We start from the raw sequence: 22217 nt of genomic DNA, 5'->3' as shown, positions 1-22217 counted from the left end.
GTGAGGACACATGGTGACCACAGATGGGTGAACATAACTCAGAAACACGTAGATGTGGCACCATTTCAGTGCATCCATTTTAGCTGCACTATTATTTAAAACGAACTGCTAAAAGATAATTTGACTGTTAAGGCTCTTAATAAATGCTTAGCTCTACATTAGTTTCTGTAACTCATGTAAAAGCAGCCATGGTTCATTGCCACAGCAAAGACCTACCACATACCGAAGCCCAAGTCTGGAATGTATTTCTGAAAGTTTAAACTGATGGTAGTGGAGATGTGACATCAAAATATCAGGCTGGGACAAGCAAGCTGGGTATTGCATAATTTTGTGCCAGCAGCTTTGCTGGCCTGAAGCAGAAAGGCAAAGAGGATGTGTGTGCTTGAGCAGATTAATTTCCCCTGAATTCAGACCAGTCTCTACAGGATGTAGCCAGGGGTTTCAAAGGTATGGTTACATAAAATATTCCCAAACTTGTCTCCTGTCTCTACACCCTGTTATCCACAGCACCACCGAAGAACATAATGAGTTCAACCCTGGTTCTCTTGTGAAGTTAAAATGGATTTCCAGGACACAACTTAAATGGGGAGAGAGAGGGTGGCCACACCATTCAGATGGGTCAGATATTATTGATTTTATGTAAACATATTACTGTGGTGCTTTCATCTGTTTCTGTTACGTAAGACTCACAGGTAGGGACAGAAAACCTGAGAAACAAGCATGGGTGTTATAGCTTTGGTTCCCACTGCCAGTAGCAGAAGCATCACTCATGTTAAGCCGAAAGACCTTCTGAGCCGAAAAATCACAGAGTGACTGAGTGAACAAGCACTGTAGCTCTGAGTGTCAACCAAGAAAAAAAAAAAATCTGATTGCAAATTCCCTTCCGCAAGTAAAATATGTTGAGTACAAGGCTACCCACTCAGTCTCATTAAGCAAGATAAAGTGAGCACCCAGCAAAAAACAATGATGTCCATGCCTGATGCAAAACACATGCACAGAGCTGAAATCCAGAATAAAAGAGTGCTTTATAAGCCAGCAAGTTCATATGCCAGGACCTGGGTTGGTGGAGGGCTCTGCTCTCTGCCTTCCTTCCCTCCCAACTCCCAGAGCAGCCCATTTTGGGGTAGGACCTGGTATGCTTATTTTGGCAGAAGTAGCTTCTAACACACGAGAGAGAAAGAGTTGAAGGAAGAGGATGAAAAGGTTGGCAAACACCATGGAAGAGGAAAGGGCAGCTTTTACGCTAGGGATCCCAAAATATGGACTCATTTGCATCCTGCTGGATAACCCTGAAATACCAGCAAAACCAAATAAATATGACAAATAACTCAAATTACAATTTGAGAGGGTGATTAGAATTATACTGCTGAGGGTGCTGCTAAGATAATGACTTGACATTTATGTTCTGAGGAGAGTCCTAGAGAGTCCTAACACCAGCTTTCAAGCATGGCGACTATCACCCTGAAGTGATGGGCGATTTGTTAGATAAATCATCTACTTGTTATAGAGTCATCCCCTTTTATATAGAAGCAGTCCCCAAGTTGTGGGAGGCAGCAAAACTAGTGCAAGCGTACGCAGTGAAAAAGCAGTGGAGCTTCTAAATTTAACAGTGTCCAAGTACACAAGAGAGCAGAAAAAATATATATATATTTGTGTATAAATATACCTAGAAGGTCACCTTGAAATCTCCACTTTTCAAATACAGAAATATGATCTGCAGCATTTTAGCAGAGTGGTACAGAAGTAATATCTCTACAGAGTGCTATAACCCTTTAGTGCAGCAGATACCACACGGTACCTGCAAATTGATTTTGGGGTTGCTGAAGTTGAAGAATAAGGTAGTGTTGATAATGATCTCTGCAGTGGAGACACTAAAAAGGAGCATTAAATGTTGCTTTGCTCTGAGACTTGAGAAAACATTCTTGTGTAGAGAAGATAGAAACAGTGCATTCCCACAAAACACACTAAGACAACAAGGCAAATAAGTGTTAGCCATTATTTTAATGCTGTTTTTTCATATTTAAATTCCATGTGTTTTTTGCATTAAAAAAAAAAAACTTTTAAATTTTTTATAAAACTTCAAGAACATTTTTTTTAAATACCAAAATATTATGTGTTTACAGAAATGATAGCCTTAAAGATATTAAATCAGTATTAAGGGAGAAAAGTACCTTTATACAAAGGTGATTGAACAGGTTATTCAATCTTGCATTAAAGAGACACATCTCCAGTGGATCCTCACAAAAAAAAAAAAAAAAAAAAAAACAGAATCTTCTGTTTTAAAACATTTCTTAACATAGAAAAATTTCAGATAAATTTTCATGAGACAAATTAATATCTCATTGATGATTATACCGAGGGTCAAGGAAAGTACAAACCGTGACATTCACAAATACCATTAAAACAAAACCCGGTATTATATTAAAATAATTCACATTATTATCCAATGATTATAGAAATTGGGAATGTGGCCACCTATTTGTAAATTACTAAAAAAAGGTTAGAGACTGAATAAATGGCAATTATTTCAATGCCTATCTGAGGTATCTGTAAGGAAGAACAAAGAAAGAAAAAACACTGCAATTCATAAATAGAAGTCTATCTACTCACACCCTCCAATTTAATACAATTTTTCTTTGTTACTATACTAGTGAATCCTCCTTGTTCTTCAGACTGACATTGACACCAGCCTCATCCCTGAAGAGCTGCCACAGATTACTGAGGCATTTCTCTACTTCATTTTAGCATCTACTCAGCATCAACTCACAGCACAAGCTAAAAGCACTAATGAACACCTAAGGAAACAAGGCAGGTAGTAGACCTGTTTTAAACATCCCTGTTTAGGCTGATTTGCAGAAAAAAATACTCAAATCAGTGTTTCACATCCCAGGACAATGCTCCAAACACTGGGTTTTTGGAAAGTTTTTGATTTTGCTGTACATACTAAACAACCATCATGCCTGAAAAGCAAATTCTGCAGCCAACTGCTGAGAGAACCCAGCTGGGGTGGCAAAGTCCTGTGTTAGGTACTGGGAATTCTCCTGCTAAATGGGGAAATGTGACTTGAGAAAGAAATGTTTCTGTGCTTTCACAAGTTTCAGTTTACTGACAGCAGGGTACCCAGTTTACCAGCAAGCCAGCAATCCTGCTTTACAACAGCATGAAATTATCATCGAAATCTGCTGGGAAAATACCTAATGCAGCTTTTAGCTTCTCCAGGTGTTCTCTGTATATTGATTATTCCCCCCCCCCCTCTGCACTACTCTTTGCCTAGCTAATTTAAATTCCTTTGTCTCATGGCTCCTTTGCAGTGAGTTGGAAAATTTTGTTGGCCATATGGGCTAAGGAGGGGAAAGGATTCTTCATTTCTGATACACTCCTCTGCTCTGTTACAGAGAGCTGCCTCCCCCATCTTGGTATTCTGCCTCTTCCTTAAGTAATAACAGTAATCCACAGCTGAGGTTGTTAGCGACATGCACAAACCCCATGGAAAATGTGGCTACATAATTCCAATACATTAACAATGCATAAAAATGCTGCTTAAAAATTACAGAAAACACTTACACTGTCACACTATTAACACTATCCCAGTAAGCACAGATATAACAGTTTCTACAGATGGATAGAGTGAACAGATCACTCTATGGATGGTGGGGGTGTTAATTTTCCATGCACACTTACAATATCATAAATGCTTTAGTTAGGTGGTGGCTGAGAAAGCAAGGGCTGAGGTCTCAGTGGTGCTCAAACATTGGCCTCTTAGCCCTGTGAAATATTTAGCTCCTTCTGTTTGGCTTTCCAAGGACAACTGAAAGAGACCGGTTAACAATGCTGGTAACTGCTGCACTTGGAAAACAGGGAGATACACATTCCTGGAATACAGGATGCAGCAAAAAATGGATTTTAGATCTGAGGCCAAATTCTTTTTTTAGGATGTTTGCCTGCAGCTCCTGCTGAAGTCAACCAGAACTACCAATGCTCATCCAAGGGCAAAATTTGACATATAACATTTATTTTATGCTATACACAAGTCTAAACATGGAAAATATGAAATGCATAAATGAAAACCAGTTATTAGGTTTGGATAAAGCAGAACTGAAAGGCAGCAGTTGTCCAACTGTGGGAGCATAATTTAGTTTGCTACAGCCCATGTGCAATTCCATTAGCATCTTCTCCTTTTTCTGCTGGAGTGATACAGCTGACACAACACTAGAGTATTAATACATCTGTTAGCTGTCTGAATTCACAAGGAGACTTGTGTGCAGAGATATTGAAGGACAAGTGGGCCAACAGGATGGAGAATACTCATTACTCACTCATTCCCAGCCACCCCCGTGTCCCGTGCTGTCAATTCAGTAGCACCATGGTGGACTTCCTTTGCTCTGTTCACATTTCTTCCTCTTTGATGGTCAGCTTAAATGCTTTTATTATACTGCTGGTGCTGTAAAGTGTTGTTATGTTCTCTGTATGTTGTTGCTTTAAATTAATTTGTCCATGACAGAAAGAGGTGCAGAGAGATTTTTTATTATTATTATTTTTAAACAATCTCAGCCATATTGTCTTAAACCAAATTAGTTAAAGCCAAATCTTTTCTTATGACAGGCTTGGCAAGGACCAAGCAGTAATTGCCTTGTTTTTCTCATGTTTGTTTTCGTGAGAAATGTGAGTTGCCCTTGGGAATTATCTGCATGATTATCAAGGTGCAAGAACTGAAACCAAAATAAAAGCAGAGTATTTGCTTAAAAAAAAAAAAAAAAAAAAAAAAAGCCACCCTTTAGAATTTATCTGCAAGAGTAATAAAATAAAAGTAGTTAAGATCTCAATCGCCTCAAGTGCCAGCAAAATGCCTCTCTTGCACAGTCTGCTTGTCTGGGGAGGAATGAGACAGAAAAAGTAAGCAAAACTTTGAAAAAAAAAAATCTTCTAGGATGTAGATAGTCAAGTATATCTCCCATATAAGAAGCCAAGTCCAAAATATGCATTACCTATATCATACTAATGTCTGTACGCTCAGACAATGTTTAGACGATTCCATTGTAAACAGCCTTTGCACACTGCTGCTAGAAGCAGTAACCATGCAAGAATTACTCAAAGTCTTAAATGCAGATAGATCTATAAGGAGAGAGGGAGAGCACAAATAGACCTGTATATATGCATATAGGTAAGTGTGCATGTGTGTTTGTGTACACACTTATTTATTTTAAAAAAGCATAAAGAAGTTACTGAAGTTACTAATACAATTCGTTGTGCTACTTGTGAAGAGCTTTCAGACAACATGTTTGTTTGGATTCTCTGACAGTCTCTACCTATTTCCAGCTGAATTATACAAATAGCTAGTAGTCAAACCATATTGGTCTAATCCATCAGCTTTACAGAATGGACCAACAAGAAGAATATCACAATGATTCAGAGATAAACATATGCCAATAGACTACCTAAAGTTTGCTCTATTTTTTTTCCTTTGATTGAAGATCGTTTTCTGTTCAAAGTCCAAAATGTCAATATAGGTATTCTTCAAAATTAGTTTGCATTACAGCTTAAGAAGACATGCAGTGAAGTTTTCTACCTTGTCCATCCTTTCTATTAAGATTTCATTTCAGTGAATGGTTACATGAGATTTTAAGGAAAAAGGAAGATGAGATAAATCTTTTCAGGAAGTTAATGACAAACTCTTGGTACTACATTTTAATCCAGGATAAGAGACTGAGTAAGTTTACAAAGAAATAAAAGTTACGTTTACAAAGTTAACAGATCATCTAGCAAGGGAGCCTCAGTGAAATCTCTTTCTGAAGCCTTTGAGCTATTACACACCATTTAGCCCCGCACAGGTATTGGGATATTTATGCACTGGCTTACTGGCAATTTTATTATTAAGGTAAGACTCTTTTGTGCTATATGCTACTATATGTACACAAGAGAATGAGGATTTTTTGAAACACATTCTAAAAATGCAAATTACATTTTAAAGTGAAATTACATTTTAAAGTGTAAATCCCAGAAAGATTCAGCAATTCAAATGACTAAATAAAGCTATAGAACGTAAGCTTTCTTCCCTGCTTTCTTCCGCACCACTGTTACATGCAATATCCAAATTCTCAATGTACACAATACCAAAGTCACTAGCTGTAAGTAAAACAGAGGTCTACAGGACACTAGTTTAGTGCTGTGCACTTTACAATTCTCTGAGGTCTTATCCAGCCCATTCTGGCCCAACTATGCTTCTGCAGAGACAAGGGGTGGGACAGAAGGGAGCAATGGAAGAGGCTCCCCAGGGCAGTGGTCACAGCCCCAGACCTGCCAGAGTTCAAGAAGTATTTGGACAATGCTCTCAGATTTATTTTGGGGTGGTCTTGTGCATTAGGACCAACTTTGTGCAAGAGTTGGACTCAATGATCCTTGTAGGTCCCTTCCACCTCAGGATATTCTGTGATTCTATGATCCTACCTGTTTAGTGGCTTGGTTTCTCCAGGAGGAAGGCACGGATATGAGCCATGCTATCCTTTCCTTCCTTACAAGCACAAATGTTCTTTTCTCATCCCAACAACAACCCAAAGCAATTTGCCAATCACTAGGCAGGAGAAAAAATTGCTTGAGGTGGTGCAATACTCCACACGTAGGGCAGAAGACAATGATGTCCCAGCACTATTTTGTACTGTGTTCAGAAAGACCCTTCAGACCCTCAGGAGGATGAGACCAGTTGAAAGACCATATTAAGTGCCCGATCACTGAGATAATACAGCACCAAACCCAAAAGATATATGATTAGCAGCAGAAGTTTATCTTACAATATTTTTGTTGGCATCAATAGTGGAAAAGATTAAAGTGATATCATCTCTCCCTGCCTCAGCATCAACTGCTTATTTTCAGGCATCTACCACAGACCCTCTTCTGCAGTCTGTCCTTGAAAGCCGGTACCAATAGCTTTATCTGACAGTCTTTTGGGGATAAACCACACACAGTCTCAACCTGAAATGTCCCATCATTTATGAGAAACTTAATCATAAAGAAAGGCTCATCTTTTGTCCTTCAAATAAACCCACAAGTCATGTTCAAGCTTTTGTACTTGTGAAACAACCAACTGTGAACGTGTGGGATAAATGAAAGAATTATTACTGAAAAGCTCCAACTTACTACATGAAATCCAGCATGCGGTGTCTGTAGATCTACATTCAAATGTGGTTAAGATCTTAGCTGGCTAATTTAAACCAAAATTTAATGGTAAGTGCAAAAATAGCATCAGCCAGCAAACCTGTATGTTTGGGCCTAAAGTGCTTCATTTCTGCTGTTCAGATGGAGCAGGACTGAAGTGAACTAAAATGATTTTCACAGCTCAAAACTCACAAAAACACATGCAAGAACCTGGTCATCAAGAGAACAGCAGAAATTCATTAGTTCAGCTCCCAGTATGGTGTGATTCTCAGCTGCAAAATTACCTTGGTCATGCTGCCAAACACTGAAAATAAACATATTCAGTAAGAAGTGATGAACTGCATCCTTTATGTTTCCACAGTCTATCTACGGAGACAGACAAAGGGAAGAGCCAAGCATGAGTACAGCGTAGCTGCCTAATTTAAGTGGCAGCACATCGTATATTTGCAGGCCATCAGAACACCATTGTATCTGTTCCTATTGCAAAATTTCTAGCACACCAGAAATCCATTAGCAGGGATTTTATGGCAAAGTACCAAAAATAAATACATCCTCTTATACCAAAAGAAATTAAGATCAAGGAATGATTATGGATTAGTACAGGCTAAAGATCAGCAAGCTCACCCAGCAAATACATTGTAATATAAGATTTAACAATTCTTACAAAATGAGAAAGACAAAAGAAACCCTCTCACTTTGTACCAAAGCGAAGGCTGTGAAAATATAAATTAAAAACTCCAGCCACCGTTTTTCATTAACACTGGAAATCTATTACTATTAATCTCTCTAGCTAGATTTAGCAGCTTCTTTCCAACACCATATTCAGCTTGATTTTTGCAGTTTCTCTTCAGCTTCATGTTTCACAATTTCTAGTTACTGATGTGCAACCTACCGGAGCGAAGTACAATAAACCAAATGTATTCCTTGGCTCATTTCTAGGAAGTTTCCCCTGTGACCTGTGTGGCTACTTTGCATAGGCAGAAACACACTGAAAATCTGATGTCTTCAGCTGGATTCCTCTCTCCAAAGTCAGTGGGAGAAATTTGTTTCTTATAATTAAGTAAGAAACAGAGGTGATGCTAAAACCTGAGGCAACATATCAAAAAATTTTTTGTTCCCTCAGTGATATTTAGAAATATCAATCTCTTTAGGCAGTGAGGATTTATCTGTATTTCCTTACTCCTTGCTCTGAAAACATGAGTAACTCCACCTTTTTTTTCCCCCTTTTCTCTCAACATAACCTCATTGACTATCTGAATTTGACAGACCAAATGGGAAGTGTGATTCATTACAGGAGCAATAATAAGCAGAGAGACAATTATAATTTTAGTGCCGCCGCCAAGGCTGTCTCTGTGAAAGGGAGGCTGAATGGGTGCCACAATGAGTGCCACATTTACAATGAGAAAAGGCACAACTTTGCTGTAACTGAGCTGCTGTGTAGAGGGTCAAACTTTAAGATGTGCTTTTTTGGCTGGCTGGCTTAGGCAGAATAATGGATACCAAAAATACACAGCCTTCAAAAAGACCAGGAGGATTTTTAAATGATGTATTAAGTAATCTTTACAATGGTTTGGAGTCTCAGAACTGTCACTACAGTTTATGTGATAACATGCAACCCGGGGCTTAATCTCTGTCATGCCCTTTGGATATGAATACTTTCATTTTGTTCTTCTGTAACAAATCTCACATTTTTGGTATTTAGGCCAGTCTTTAGTATGTCCTCAGAAGGGCTTTTACTTTAGGGGATGAATTATAAAAATGACCTAGGAAGGATAAGGGTGCTATTAAAAAGAATTTTCACATAAGCACATGAAGTTATACTAAGAGGTGAAACAGGTACGATGAGCTCTTTGCTACAGATTGTGCAAATCTTTTTTTTTTTTTTTTTTTGAATAATAATAAAAAAAAAAAATTCTTCTGCCAAAAGAAACCTAACTATATAAAAATACACATTTCCAATGTGGCTGAAAACATTAGCTTCTGCTGAGAATGACCATTCCCTCGTACCATACAGATGGATATATGTGTATGTGAGCCAGATCATAGACCTACAAAATGTTTCTTGTGGAGCATAATATATTCTTTCTCCAAAGCAGCTTCTACTGAAGCTGGCAATTCAGGGCAAAGCAACACAATTCTGAACTGACTCAAGAACCCAAGGAGAGCCCCTGAGACACCCACCTCCAGGTTTTCCAGTTATACCAAACTGTTCTTATATATTTATACCCCTCCCAATAGTCTCCAGCAAGAACAAGGATATTTGACATGAGGTTGGCAACACTGAATAAAAATAAATTTGGCTATTAAAAATCTGAATTTTAAGTGCTTTTATTTCTTCAAAGAATGGAAAGAAGAACAAAAAAGAAAATCTTTCAATTCACCTTTTACGTCTCAAAAAAGGGCAAAAGCCCAATTTAGAAGAAATATCATTTTGTAGGTCATCTTTAATAAAAGTACAAACTGATTCTCTTCCTTCATCTAGCTGTTTATCACACCAAATGACAGCATTTTATTTCCTTTGGGATGGAAGAAATAAAGTAAATGGAACAGAATGAGGACACATGATAAATACTTTCTAACATTATTTTTTTTTAAGAAAGAGAACTATTACCATGTGTCCAGTCCTTCAGTCAATTGATAAAGAGTTATTTGCTGGTGCACATTAATTTATTTGTATTTTATGGTAATACAACCAGATTCCACGCTCATTAGTCAAAACACTTGAAACCGAAAAGGAATTTTAAAATAATTTCTCAATAGTGGACCATAAAAAAGCCAAATGGCTCAGTGTTTCTATCAGGATTGTCTGATGGTTCATTTCATTAAAATGCTTCTTAATATATTTGTGCAATGCAAATTGCTCTCTATTTCTGTAAAACCTAAATTTTATTGCCCTATTTGATGAGCAATATAAATAAGGTATCTTTCATTGCTGGATTCATCTGTAACTATTTCATAATGGAACTTGGACAATGAAGTAAAACTAAATAGGAAGCAAGAACGTGTCTGAAGAATTTTAGAGACATAGCGAGTTCTGTTCAAATCAGGTTATTTAAAAGGAAAAGTTGATCATCATATAACTGAAAAATAAAAGGGAGGTATCACAGAAGCATGACAGTGACACAGAATCCCAGACTGCACAGTCTGAAGGCCCGGAAAGTATCAGAAGAGTGCAAGCGTTTGAGCTGAGGGAAAGTCAGGCCATAGCCAAGCCAAACCTGACCTACAGAGCACCACAGGCAACATCACCAGTTCCCTACCAGGTGTGCACTTGCTAATCGGTTCTTCAGGATTCAAAACCTGCCTTTTGTGCATGTTTTGAAGGAGGACGGAAGTGTCCCTGAGGGAGGGGTGGATGTGCTGGGCATGTTGCTCACGCTAACGCACCCAGGACCAGAGCAATGCCCATGAAGGTGCAGAATTTGTTTAGTTTGTTGTTTTCTTCAAGGAAACAAACTTCCCATGTTAAATGAGATGGCACACTCCTCTGTAAATGAGGTTTTACTCCCAGGCAGGTCCCAACCAAATGAAACAATTACATTAAAGACAAAACACCACACAGAAAGTCTGCCAAAAGGAGCCTGTTTCCAGCCACTGTGTGAGCCCATGTAAGCACACTGGGTTTGAATCTTGCTAGCAGAACATGATTAAAAAAAAAAAAAAGTGATATAAATTCCACAGAAACACAGAAACAAATGGCCATAGACGTCATAGGTAGCATTTTATCTCTGCAACAGGCACCACACAGAAAGCACCAGAATCCATTGCTCTGATAAGCCAGTAGAGCTTGCGTTCACAAATCCAGCGTTGTTATTTGCCTGGTAAGATGTACCACATGTTAATAAAATAGCATTTTAATACTGCCAGTTGATTCAGTCTTTAAACTAAAAACACATTTCATAAGCAGAACCACTGTCCTGAGTAGAAAAGGGCTGATTTTCTTATTCCTTGTGTAAAAATATCCCAGAATTAAATGTTGTGCTTTTGCAACACTGACAGTATCATTCAGGTCCTTCAACTCCACCTAAACCTAAGAATTTCTAATTTTCATTATCCGTATCTTTATTCCTGGCTCTGTGTATCACTCAATTCCTTGTCTAGAAACGGGGATTTCAATGCATTTCACTGCTTAGTTGAGGCTATTATTTGAGCCCCAAGCTAAAAGGTCCACAGCGCTTTCACTGTTTCTATTACTGAATTAGTTTCTATTTTTAATGCACACACACAAAAGGTCAAGATGCCAAAGCAGTTCTCAAGGAGAAAGGAAAAAGCAGGACAGAGCACTGGACAACACAAGGCAAGGCATGTGAAGGGAACCGTATCAGCAGGAAAGGCTGCTGACTCATGAAGGAGATGCTCTAAATGACAGCACAGAAAATACTTGCTATTCACATTGCAATTCATGCATTTTCATATTTACTATTGTCTTCATATGTCTTACTCTGATCAATATTTATAAATAACAATACATAGGACAGTAGCAGCTTTATAGCCACAATGGTCTGAGAATTGAAGTGACATAGTACATGAAAGATAACAGCATTTATGAGACCAACTCATGTGGCTGTGAAAATAGAAGACTTGCATTCGTACACACAAATCTTATACTAGCTGTTAAACCATAAGAAAAAAAAAAAAAATCAAGCAAAAACTCTGGTGCTCAAACTAATATTAACATATGACGATATGATCGTATTTCAGCAGTAAATCCAGAAATACATAGACGATCTGAGTCGCTTCGTAAAAGCTAAATACAAAATACAATTAATTTTTCTTTTACAGGATTTCATAATGGCAAGAGGTTGTTTGACTGATAAAGTTACTGCCCCTTGGAGATACTTAACACTTAGAAGATAAATTCATAGACACTGAAACATGCAATTTGATTCGTTCCCCAGCTTAAGCCTTTTTACTTTAAAGATGCTAAATACAGCACAATTAATCTGTACATACGAGAGATCTGTGTATGTGTGTATAAAATATGTAGCTCCTAAATTATCTAGTAAACTAAGAAGTATCAAGAAAGAAAAACGTTATAACAATAAAATGATAACCTCTCTCCAGAATAATCAATCAGTTTCTTTCTACACACATACACACTTGCAAATGCACAGTAATACATAAATATATGCTAATATTTTATATAATTATTTCTGTGACAAAATAATAATAAAATCACACCATGGAAAGACAATGTACTCAGTGCTGATAATCCCATATGTTTTAAAGACTAATATAAACCAATAAATATTGTTTCTAATATATTCAATTACAATAATGCAGTAAAATACTCTTTATCAAATCTATTGAGAGGAAAAAAAAAAAAAAAAAAAGGCTGACCTCTTCAGAAGTGTTTTATAATGAATTAAGAAAGTACATATGAGGGGATGCACAGATCTTGTGTACATGTAGAAATGTTTTTAAACACTATTTTTCTTAGAAGTCACAAGCCATTGAGCTGGTATTTCAGAGACATCAGGGGAATTCTCTTGCAGGTGCTTCAGACTACCTTACAGTGACACACTTGGAAGCAACAGATAAATGAAACAATTTATATTTTTATGTTTTCATATTAACCAGAATGCCAAATAAGCACTTGCAAGCATTTCACAGACATCACATTAACTTTCCAAGTCTCAAAGAAACTGAAAGCAGTAGCAAACTTGTGTTGATTTCAGTAGCATTTACCAATAAAGAGAGAATTGTTCTAAAAGATGGGTGCATCACATTGACAGTGGAATCCCTGTTCCACTAAAATCATTACCAAAAATTTCTTCTCTGTAGCAAAGCTAGGTTTTCAAGACTAATATTCACTTGTAACAAAAACAAAAAAAAAAATGGGGACATCTACACATCCTCGAGGCCAATGGAAACATCCGTATTTATTTCAGAGAGAGATCTCAGAGTATTATTGGCAAATAACACCATGATGACAGGATAAATTTAAATCAGTGAACTAGAGGACATCCATCTCATTCAGCACAACATACACACACAGGCACTATATATATGCACGTTGTTACATGTGCACACGCTGTTCTCTCTCTTCCTCCCTTTCCCTGAGGGCTGCACTGTGGCTTTGCATTAGCTTCTAAGAAACTAACATTTGAAGTCTGACTAAAAGGAAACAGCAGCTGTATTGCTCCTCAAATAGAGAAAATCATACAGCTACAAAATTGCAAGTTCTTCACAGCTATACCTTGTGTAATTGCCAAAGTCCTTGATACACCTGTGCAACCAGTATTCAGGATCCACCCAAGGAAAAATCATTTTGTGCCAATTTCTAAACACAGTTTCTACTGTGGTAATCTGAAAAAGCAAATTAGCAGTGGGCTCACATGTCATACATGTATCTCCAAACATCTAGGGGTAGAGGCTGAGGGAAAAAAAATATATACATATATATATATATATATATATATATATATATGTATGTATGTATGTATGTATATATATTCATATATTTTGACAGTGACGGGAATAATCAAAACAAAAAAAAATATAATTTAAAATGAATGTATAATATGAAAAATAAAATAAGAGTTATCAGAAGCAATTTCTTATACGGGATTACGAATTCAATAACAGTAAAGGTATTGATGCAGTAAGATCAAAGAACATAGTCCATATTTACCAAATAACAAGTTCAATGTTTGGAAGCATGAAGTTTTTTATAATCATAATAAAAGAAAAAGGAGGAAAAAAAAAGAAAGAAAGAAAAAAACTAGTTGGAAAATCTGGGCAACTGCATAAATAAACAACTGAATGGGACCTCCCACTTTGGCAGAGAAGTAAAAACAATTTGTGTGTTTGCTATACAAATAAAGAGGTACAAATCAGATAGAAATGGGAAGCGTGGGCTACCTTTACATGTGACACTGACAAAATGCAGTCTACAACTCAGCAAAGATGAGCAGCAACCCAGCAAAAACTGGAGATCAGGGAAGAGGTATGGAAATGATTAACAGACTTCAAAGATGACTTTCTCTCAAAGATCTAGGAGCTCAATCTATTTACTGTAATAAAAAGAAGGCTGGTTTGCTATAGATACCAAGGTGGGAGAAAAACTCACTGCTTTATCAGTCTAAAAATGATATTGAAACCTTTATCTCTGAGGGTAATAAATAACAACCATTAATACTCATAAGACAACTTCTATTTTGACAAACTATTCATTCCCATACTTCTTCAAAATATGCCTGGAACTACAACAACAACAAAAAGATGGGAATCCTTTATTAAGATGCTACACAGATCTAACTGCATAATCCCAGTCACTCTCCCTAGCCTCAGAAACCGTTTTGAATTTTCTCTCACCTTTCCTTGTCTTTTAGCCCAAACAAAATTAGAATGTTTGTTGTAGAACTGACATTTCTCATTAAAGATAAAAAAGAAAAAGAAAATTATAAGTCATTGAAAACCAATTTATACAGAGTATGCATTAGCAAAACATGCTATTGCAAATGGAGTTGCAGAATAACAGTCTCACAGGGAACAAAATCAACCTTTGAAATTAAGCAACAAGATCAGGGAGAAAGCGTTCCTTACATTGGGTTTGCAATTGTGACCATACTAATTTTTCCACTACAGGTTGGGGGAAAGATAAATAACTTTTCAAAATGGGATTGCAAAAGAACAATCCTGCTTGGTAGCTGGGTTTCTGATCACAGTGCACTTGAATCACGTCAAACAAATAATTTCGGAATACTTCAGAACATCAATCAGTACCTCATTCAAAAGACCTGAACCTGGTCTACATTGTGCTACCTATAAATTGATACTAAATAATACAGTTACACTGTAAGGGCACTTTCATATGGCAATAAAAAGGCATTATTTTAAGTAAGAATCAATTAGCAAAAGGTTATCACACCAAAGTGAGTCTCCTGAGCTGGCACACATAGGGCACAAATAAGAGAAGTGAGCATAGCTTAAATTCCCTAGATCCCAGTAAATTCCAGCTGCCAGTAAGAAGAGTTGGGACTGTGCGCAGCAAAGGCATTCATTAAAATATCTAATAGAGGTTGGGCTGGACTTCAGGGAGACCCAAAACAGCTTAAAAGATGATCTGCTCCTCCTTACATTTGATCTAGGCATCACTTACCGCAAACAGCCACCTGCATTTGCTGCAAGAACACCAGATGACCAGAGGAGAGTAAGACCCATGGGGGGAACCTGGGAGAAAGGCTTACCAGAAATGGTAAGAGTCAGAAACAGTTTAATTGCAATTTTTAAAATCATGTCAGGAAGCTAATCCTTTTGAATTCCACACATACAAATGTTTACAATTTAGAGCAAATTTAGGAATATGTTTTTCATTTACAGCTTACATGACACATTGATATTAGTGTTAGAGACCATTTGCCAAGAGAAATTACAGGCAAAGAAAGTTTCAGCAGTTTGTCTCATGAAAAAAGCTGGCACTTGTCTGTCAAGCTGCCTTTTATTTTGCTTCAGTCTTGGGAATCTTTTTATGAAGTTTCTGATCTGATTCTCTAAGGTTTACAAAACACCAGTTAAGAGACATTCCTAATAAAAATTCCACACAAGCAATGAGGAAAGTCTGCATCCTTCTCAGCAGAAGCTGCAAAAACCATTCAGTGGCAAGGCAGAATAATTAATTCCTGAAGTGCCAGGAACCTTCTAGTATCATTAACCAGAAATAATTTAACTGAGGACCAGGATATATGGAATACCTACCAGTATTTTCTGAATGAGCTTCTTTGGTTTTGCCTAGCTTTTGATAAGCTAGTAGAAAAAAGCATTTGTTTTCCACATGGAAAATGAAGTATTTGCAGGCCTTGGTAAACTTCCTGAATTTGAGATCTGTCATTTCTGGATGTCATTGTCATGACTCTTGACTGTTGGTGTTCCACCGGGATGCTGGGAGAAGAAAAGTGCATACACTTCCTACAGAGAGTAGTGGTGCCAAACTCATCTTGTCCAGTCAACTATTTCTTTGGAGATTATTTTCCACTAACACATGGATCAGAAGAATTACATTCTCATTGCAAGAAGAGAAAGCAGGTGGTAAGTGTGCTCCACCAAAACTACAGTCAGTAGGGAGGGCAGAGCAGTCCTTATATGAGTCCTTAGAGCTCATAGTCCTTCAGAGCACTTTCCCAGCACCATGAACATGAGAACCTCACACTTTTGACTTGTTCACTCTTTCAAAAAGTTGTGTGACAAAAGAGCCCTCAAATGAAGGATGCTGCTGTAGCAGTAAGGGACCAGGACCTAATGTTTTGACTGAAATGGTTACCACAAAGCAAACTCTGTGTGGTCACCCTGTGTCAGAGCCTGTCCACCAAACACAGATACTGAAGTTTTGCTGATTAACAAACTTGTAGAGTACTCTACTCCACTCCAGCACTATGATCACAGCTTGCTTTGAGCTATTCTGCCACCAGATCTCTGCTGCTCCATCAGTAGCTGGATGCGCCCTGGCCCAGGCCTCCTCCAACAGACACAAGTGTTTCACAGCACTGGAAGTGTTTCACTGAGGTGTTCAGAAACACACTACATTTTCTGTCAAGCTCTGCTGTTTGATCACGTAATTACAAACCAAGGTGTGAAATGGTCACATGGCTACATTTAAGAAGTAGTATTCTGCGTGAAAAAGGGAATAGCCATTTGCTGAGCCACACATGCTTCATGGCATTAAAAACTTCAATGGGAAGGAATTAAAAAATAAATAACTAAGCACACTCCATTGCTATGAAGGTCATGCACAGCTCTGGGTTGATGGCCAGATCTGGATGTGTTCAGGAGGGGAGCCTGCAAGCAGCACCAGCCTGAACAGGCCAGCGGTCAGCTCCAAGATGCGCTAATGCTGAAGAAAGCATTAACGAAGATGGCCCCAGAAAACAGCTCCACTATACACAATTCTGTATGCATAAGGACACTGAGGCAATGGATTCATAAAAATGTGGTGCAACTAAGGCTTTCCTAACCTTTGCCTAAGGGATTGAACCTTTTAAATATACAGCTGATTCGATCTGAAAGCTCCTTTGTAAATACTTCAGCCAGCTGAACAGGCAAAAAAGAAGTTGAAAAAGAAACACTATCTTGAAAAAGCCTATTATAGAGACACTACCACAACTCAGGGGGAGGGAGGAATAAGAATGATATATGTGGAATACCACCACTGCAAAAATGGAAAATACACTGTGATTATCAGATTTTTAGCAGTAGTAGTAGTTTTTATTACTATTCAAGGTAATGTTTCAGTTCCATGTGAACAAATACACATTTAAAACTGGTTGAGATCCAAAATGACCAAGAAGAAAGCATACAAATTTCTGTGTTAAATTAGACTAGCACACTGTAATGCCACTTGGAAAACTGTTTTTCCTTCCTCTTACTTGCATCCAGGACTGGTGCACACTCCCATCCTGGGCCTCAGTTTTCCTGTTGGCTGAAATGTCAACATTAAGTGATGCCTTTTGATCTCCTCCTGTGTCTCTGCAGCTTTAGATCAGCCTTTTGTTAAAGAGTAGTGTCATGAGAACAGAGAGAGGAAGGGACAAGGAAAGGAAAGTTGCTTCAACCAACACACAAATTCTATTTTATCATTACCTCTGGTGCCGTGAAGAGATAAAGCATAGGGTATCACGCAATAGGGGAAGAGAGAAAAGTAGGAGACCACAAAAATCTCTGCCAGCCTCAACTGTCAATGTACAAAAAGTTGCCAAGGAAAAGGCTGCTAGAAAAACAAGGAAGTTATGTGGTATCTATGACAATGGCAGAGGGGACAACTGTTGAGGGTGGGGGGAATGAATAGAAAGCAGTGTGTGAATCTTTAGAGAATTGAGTAAGAAAATAGATGGAAAATATACAAAGACCATAGAATCTGAAATACCAAAGGATTCATAGCAGGAGGATGTATAGCAAAGCATGGGCAGAGGAAACAGAGAAACAGCAGAGGAAACAGAGAAACTGATTGTCAGATATAAATGATGGAATTGAAGAGAAGAGAGAAAATTACACACACAAAGAAAACACCAAACTAAGAAAATCTACTTGCACACAGGCAGTAAGAAGCAGGGGTATACTTCAGTTTCTGATTTTTTATTATTTTTTTTTAATTAAAAAGGTCTTTGTTTACTACTGTAATTTTAATTTTGATTTTTTTTTCCTACCAACATCTAGGGAACCATATGGAAGAATTAACACTTCATTATGACTGTCCACAATTTACACCATAACTAAAGATGATGCTCAAACACATTCAGACATAGAGCCACCACATGCACCAAGACAAACAGGCAAACTACAAGAAGGGAGACTGACAAAAGCAGGGGAAGTCTTTCCTTTCTGACAACCCAAGCATTTTGAATGACTTTTTCCCCCTTTTCATCCCCCATATCTCCTTTAACTTTCCTCAAGTGTATATTAAGCATAAGAGATAATTTTACCACAGATCACAGCTTCAGCATGGTTTTGATATTAGCAGACGTTTTGTTATAAACACTAAGCCAGTATTTTTTCCAGAGGAAAAAACTAAAATCTTGAACTTAGCTCCTTTCAAGCACTCAACTACTTTTCAATTATAAAGCTATCATGAGCCAAATTTGAAAAACATTCCTCAAAAAAAAAAAAAAAAAAAAAAGTGTTTTCCTCTCAGAACCCTTAGAAAATACAGAATATAATATAGAAAGTAAGAATTACAAGAGAATAAAAATATATACAGCCTTCAGAACAAAGCAGATTTGTTCACAGGAATAATAATTAAGAATATATTTTAAATGTTGCTCTGGTATTCTTGGCTCTCCTTTTATTTGATGATCTGCAGATGATCTTCTAGTTTAGAAGTAGTCTAAATGATGATTTAAATATCACGATAGAAGCCAAACATCTTAATTGCCTTACAGCCTTCTTGTATTCATTTTGCACTTTGCAAAATGATTTTGAATTTTGCAAAATGATTTTGTTTTCACATTATAAAAAGACTTGTTTCAAAGGGAAAGTTCATATTTAAGTTGGATTCTGGCACTCAAGAACACTAAGGGCAGGTTTTGACAGTCTCTGATAGAAATACTGGTCTAATGTCACTGAAGACAAAAGAACGACATAAAAATAGAATCCCCTCAAAAATCAAATTTTAAATACACGTTTGTGTGTTTATGCATGCACACATGTACATGTCTGTAATCAAAAACTCCACCTAGAGGGAACTGTTGTAGTTCATGAAAATCACATCCCAAACTGGTCTTTTCATGCACCACCAGTAAATATATTTACTTTTATTATGATGACCTGAAATTCAGCCCAAAGGAAAATGCTGACCTTTCAGAAACTAACTGTGAATGCACCACTAACCTGCCACTAAAAAAAAAATAAAAAATTATGCAACCTGCTCTCATATAACATACATCGCATATAACAAAATTACTATTTCCAACAGACACTTCACTGTTGTGGACTTGGTCCTTCTCAACAGGAAATTCTTCTTGTAGAAATCTTTTAAAATTTGTTGTAAAAACCACACTTCTAAATCAGCATGTTTCCCTCCCCTTCTCACCGTGCATAGATTCCCTCTCCCTTCTGCAACCAGCAGGAATTCACATGTGGATTTTAACTTGTGTCAGTGCATATAAAGAGGTTGCCACTGTTTAAAATGTGTTTACAAGTGAAAAGAAAAGGAAATGAAATTGACTTCTATTGCAGCCTGAACAGTTCATCTTTATAACAGAGAAACCTGTAGCAATTAAGCAGTTTGCCTCTTACACTGAACCACACAACATTACATGCTATTATAAGGAGGTAAATTACTTAACCAAGCATTTCCATTTACTATATTACTTATTCTCTTTTTGCTTTGGAGAAGGAAAGTCAAGCAAGTCCTATTTTAAAACAGCTGTTTGAAAACTCGTTGTCCAGAGCAAAATACCAGATTTCATTTTAAGCTCACTATTGTTCAGTCTTTCCTCGCAGTCTGAAGTTCACAGTGTGCCACTGCCTTATAATGACTCTCTGTTCCCAAAAGACTGTAAATGCATCTGGAGAAACTTCACTCTCCACCATCCATCCTGCTCTTTTCTGAGGATTAGCTATAGCACAATTGCTCTATTTCCACTACCTTACACTTGGTTATTGAAATGCTAACAGCTACCAGTTTTCAGCAACTTTATGTTTTAATATCCATCGAGGCTCTGCATGAGTACAGTAATTTGCCTTTATGATAAATTGAAAGATTGCAAATGAAATTGTACAACTCAAATGTTAGCTACACTGAAATAGCTAGTACTTAGTAACAATGGGAACATCAAAGTCTACAATGGAACTTGAGAAAACAATAAAAGAACTTAAAATACACTACTACAAATGAATTCAATACCTAAATATAGCATCTGTGCTATAATACAGCCTCTAAAGCCTCCATAGAAAAGTGACATTTCACTGGTACCGGTCTTGAACAACCACAGAGTAAGACAGAGTCATCACTTACTGGTTTAGCGTTACATCCAGGATGAAAGACGACCCAAAAGCATCAACCTGGAAGCTGGCTCGAGCAATGTGTGTAGACTGCAAAATGGAAAAGACAGGAATTAGAATTCAGCTACAACAAAACATACATACAGTACTTTATTTGGATGTACTAAGCGACAACATGCCATTAACCAAATGAAACCACACTGAAATAGACATCATAGTCTATTAGAGTGAATAAAAGATCTGTTTGCTGAATCTTTGAGGCTCGTTCAAGAATTCCCAACACCACAACCTGTGACCTAGGAGGCTCTGCCTTAATTACGCCCCTACCAACACCATAAGAAATGTCTCTTTTCTTTGAACTCCCACCCTGGGCAAAACCCTGAGCAAACACAAATGGCAAACTGCCTCTGGCAAAGGTACTCCTCGTTCACCAGCCTGGCTCTGGGCACAGACCTGTGGAGATAGATGAAATGTGACCAGCTCAGTCAGGCCAGGGCATACACAAGCCTTACCAACATTATCTGAAAGAAGCTGATATTTCTGAGAGACTCCTACTGGAGCCATATAGAGAGGTGATAGCATTGGGATAAACTCTGGATAAGTGTGTTTTCTATGGAGCTCTGGCTCACTCAACTTTAGTCCATCTCCCCCAAAATGTTGCCAAAATTCCAACCTCATGAGCAATCATTAAAACCAAACAAAACTGGGTGCTAGAGAAACATCTCTGTCTTTACTCCTTTCTCTTTGCCGTACATTTCCCCTGAATTAATTGCTTTCATTCACTCTATAGCCAACAAACTTAAGAGTACTTTGTAACTCACCATCATCCAGAAAGAGAATATTTATTCTAGTAGTTGTGAAAGAAAACACTCAGCTATCCCATGCAAATGCAATATTTGTTTCTAGACCTGAAAACTCCCAAGAAACTGACCAGTGATGTTATTTAACTAATTAATACGAAAAGCTACTTTCAGGCATTTTGGAACAGTTTCAACTTTGTTTTTTATTTTCTTTCCATTGAAACCTGCCCATTAAGATTTGAAGCATGTAGACAGAGGGATCTAAAAGAAACACTGAAAAAACACTTACAACTCCCTACCACACTTCTCCAAATAAGTACAACAGAGGACAGTACAACTGTAACAAATGATTTGTTGAAAACTCTGGGAAACACAGGACAGGATGGGATAATGTGAATCATCAAATTCACTCTCTCTAAAACTGCTGGCAGGCTTTCAATAGGCATTAAATCCAGAAGACTTAAGAATACCAGCTTCCCTTGAAAAGAACAGCAACAAAGGCATGGAAAGTTGAGGGAATCATGACTTTTTTATTATTATATATTTGAGTTGCCCTGCAGTTGAATTTTCTCATGATTGCTACATACAGAAACATGAGCACTAATAATGAAAAAAGGATAACAACCATGAATATGTATTTACAAACAGTTGATTCCTAAAAAGAAAAAAAGTCAAGAAGGCTTTTCTTATTAGAGGATGCTTAGGTTGCATGCCATCTATAAAAACATCAAAGTGGCTGTGCCACTGCACTGAATGTGCATAAAAAATTATATCATGAAAACTCACAGTATTTAAATAATGAGTTGGAAGGATGCAGTATTAACTTTAAAG

At 37.4% G+C, this 22217-nt stretch overlaps 1 protein-coding gene across 1 annotated transcript in view; it reads right to left on the bottom strand.

Moving 5' to 3' along the window:
- The window catches only part of ADAM22 (ADAM metallopeptidase domain 22), a gene marked incomplete at both ends in the record, with an annotated part of 134610 nt that overhangs the window by 95068 nt on the left and 17325 nt on the right, over positions 1-22217 (bottom strand). The window contains one exon of the mRNA XM_082753211.1: positions 20600-20676. Within this exon, the coding sequence (XP_082609337.1) occupies positions 20600-20676 (77 nt within the window). The remainder of the gene's footprint in view (positions 1-20599; positions 20677-22217) is intronic.

This window comes from Aythya marila, assembly GCF_965140915.1.
Source record: "Aythya marila genome assembly, chromosome: 2".
Classification (NCBI taxonomy): Eukaryota; Metazoa; Chordata; class Aves; order Anseriformes; family Anatidae; genus Aythya; species Aythya marila.
This window is presented reverse-complemented; position numbering and strand designations above follow the sequence as displayed.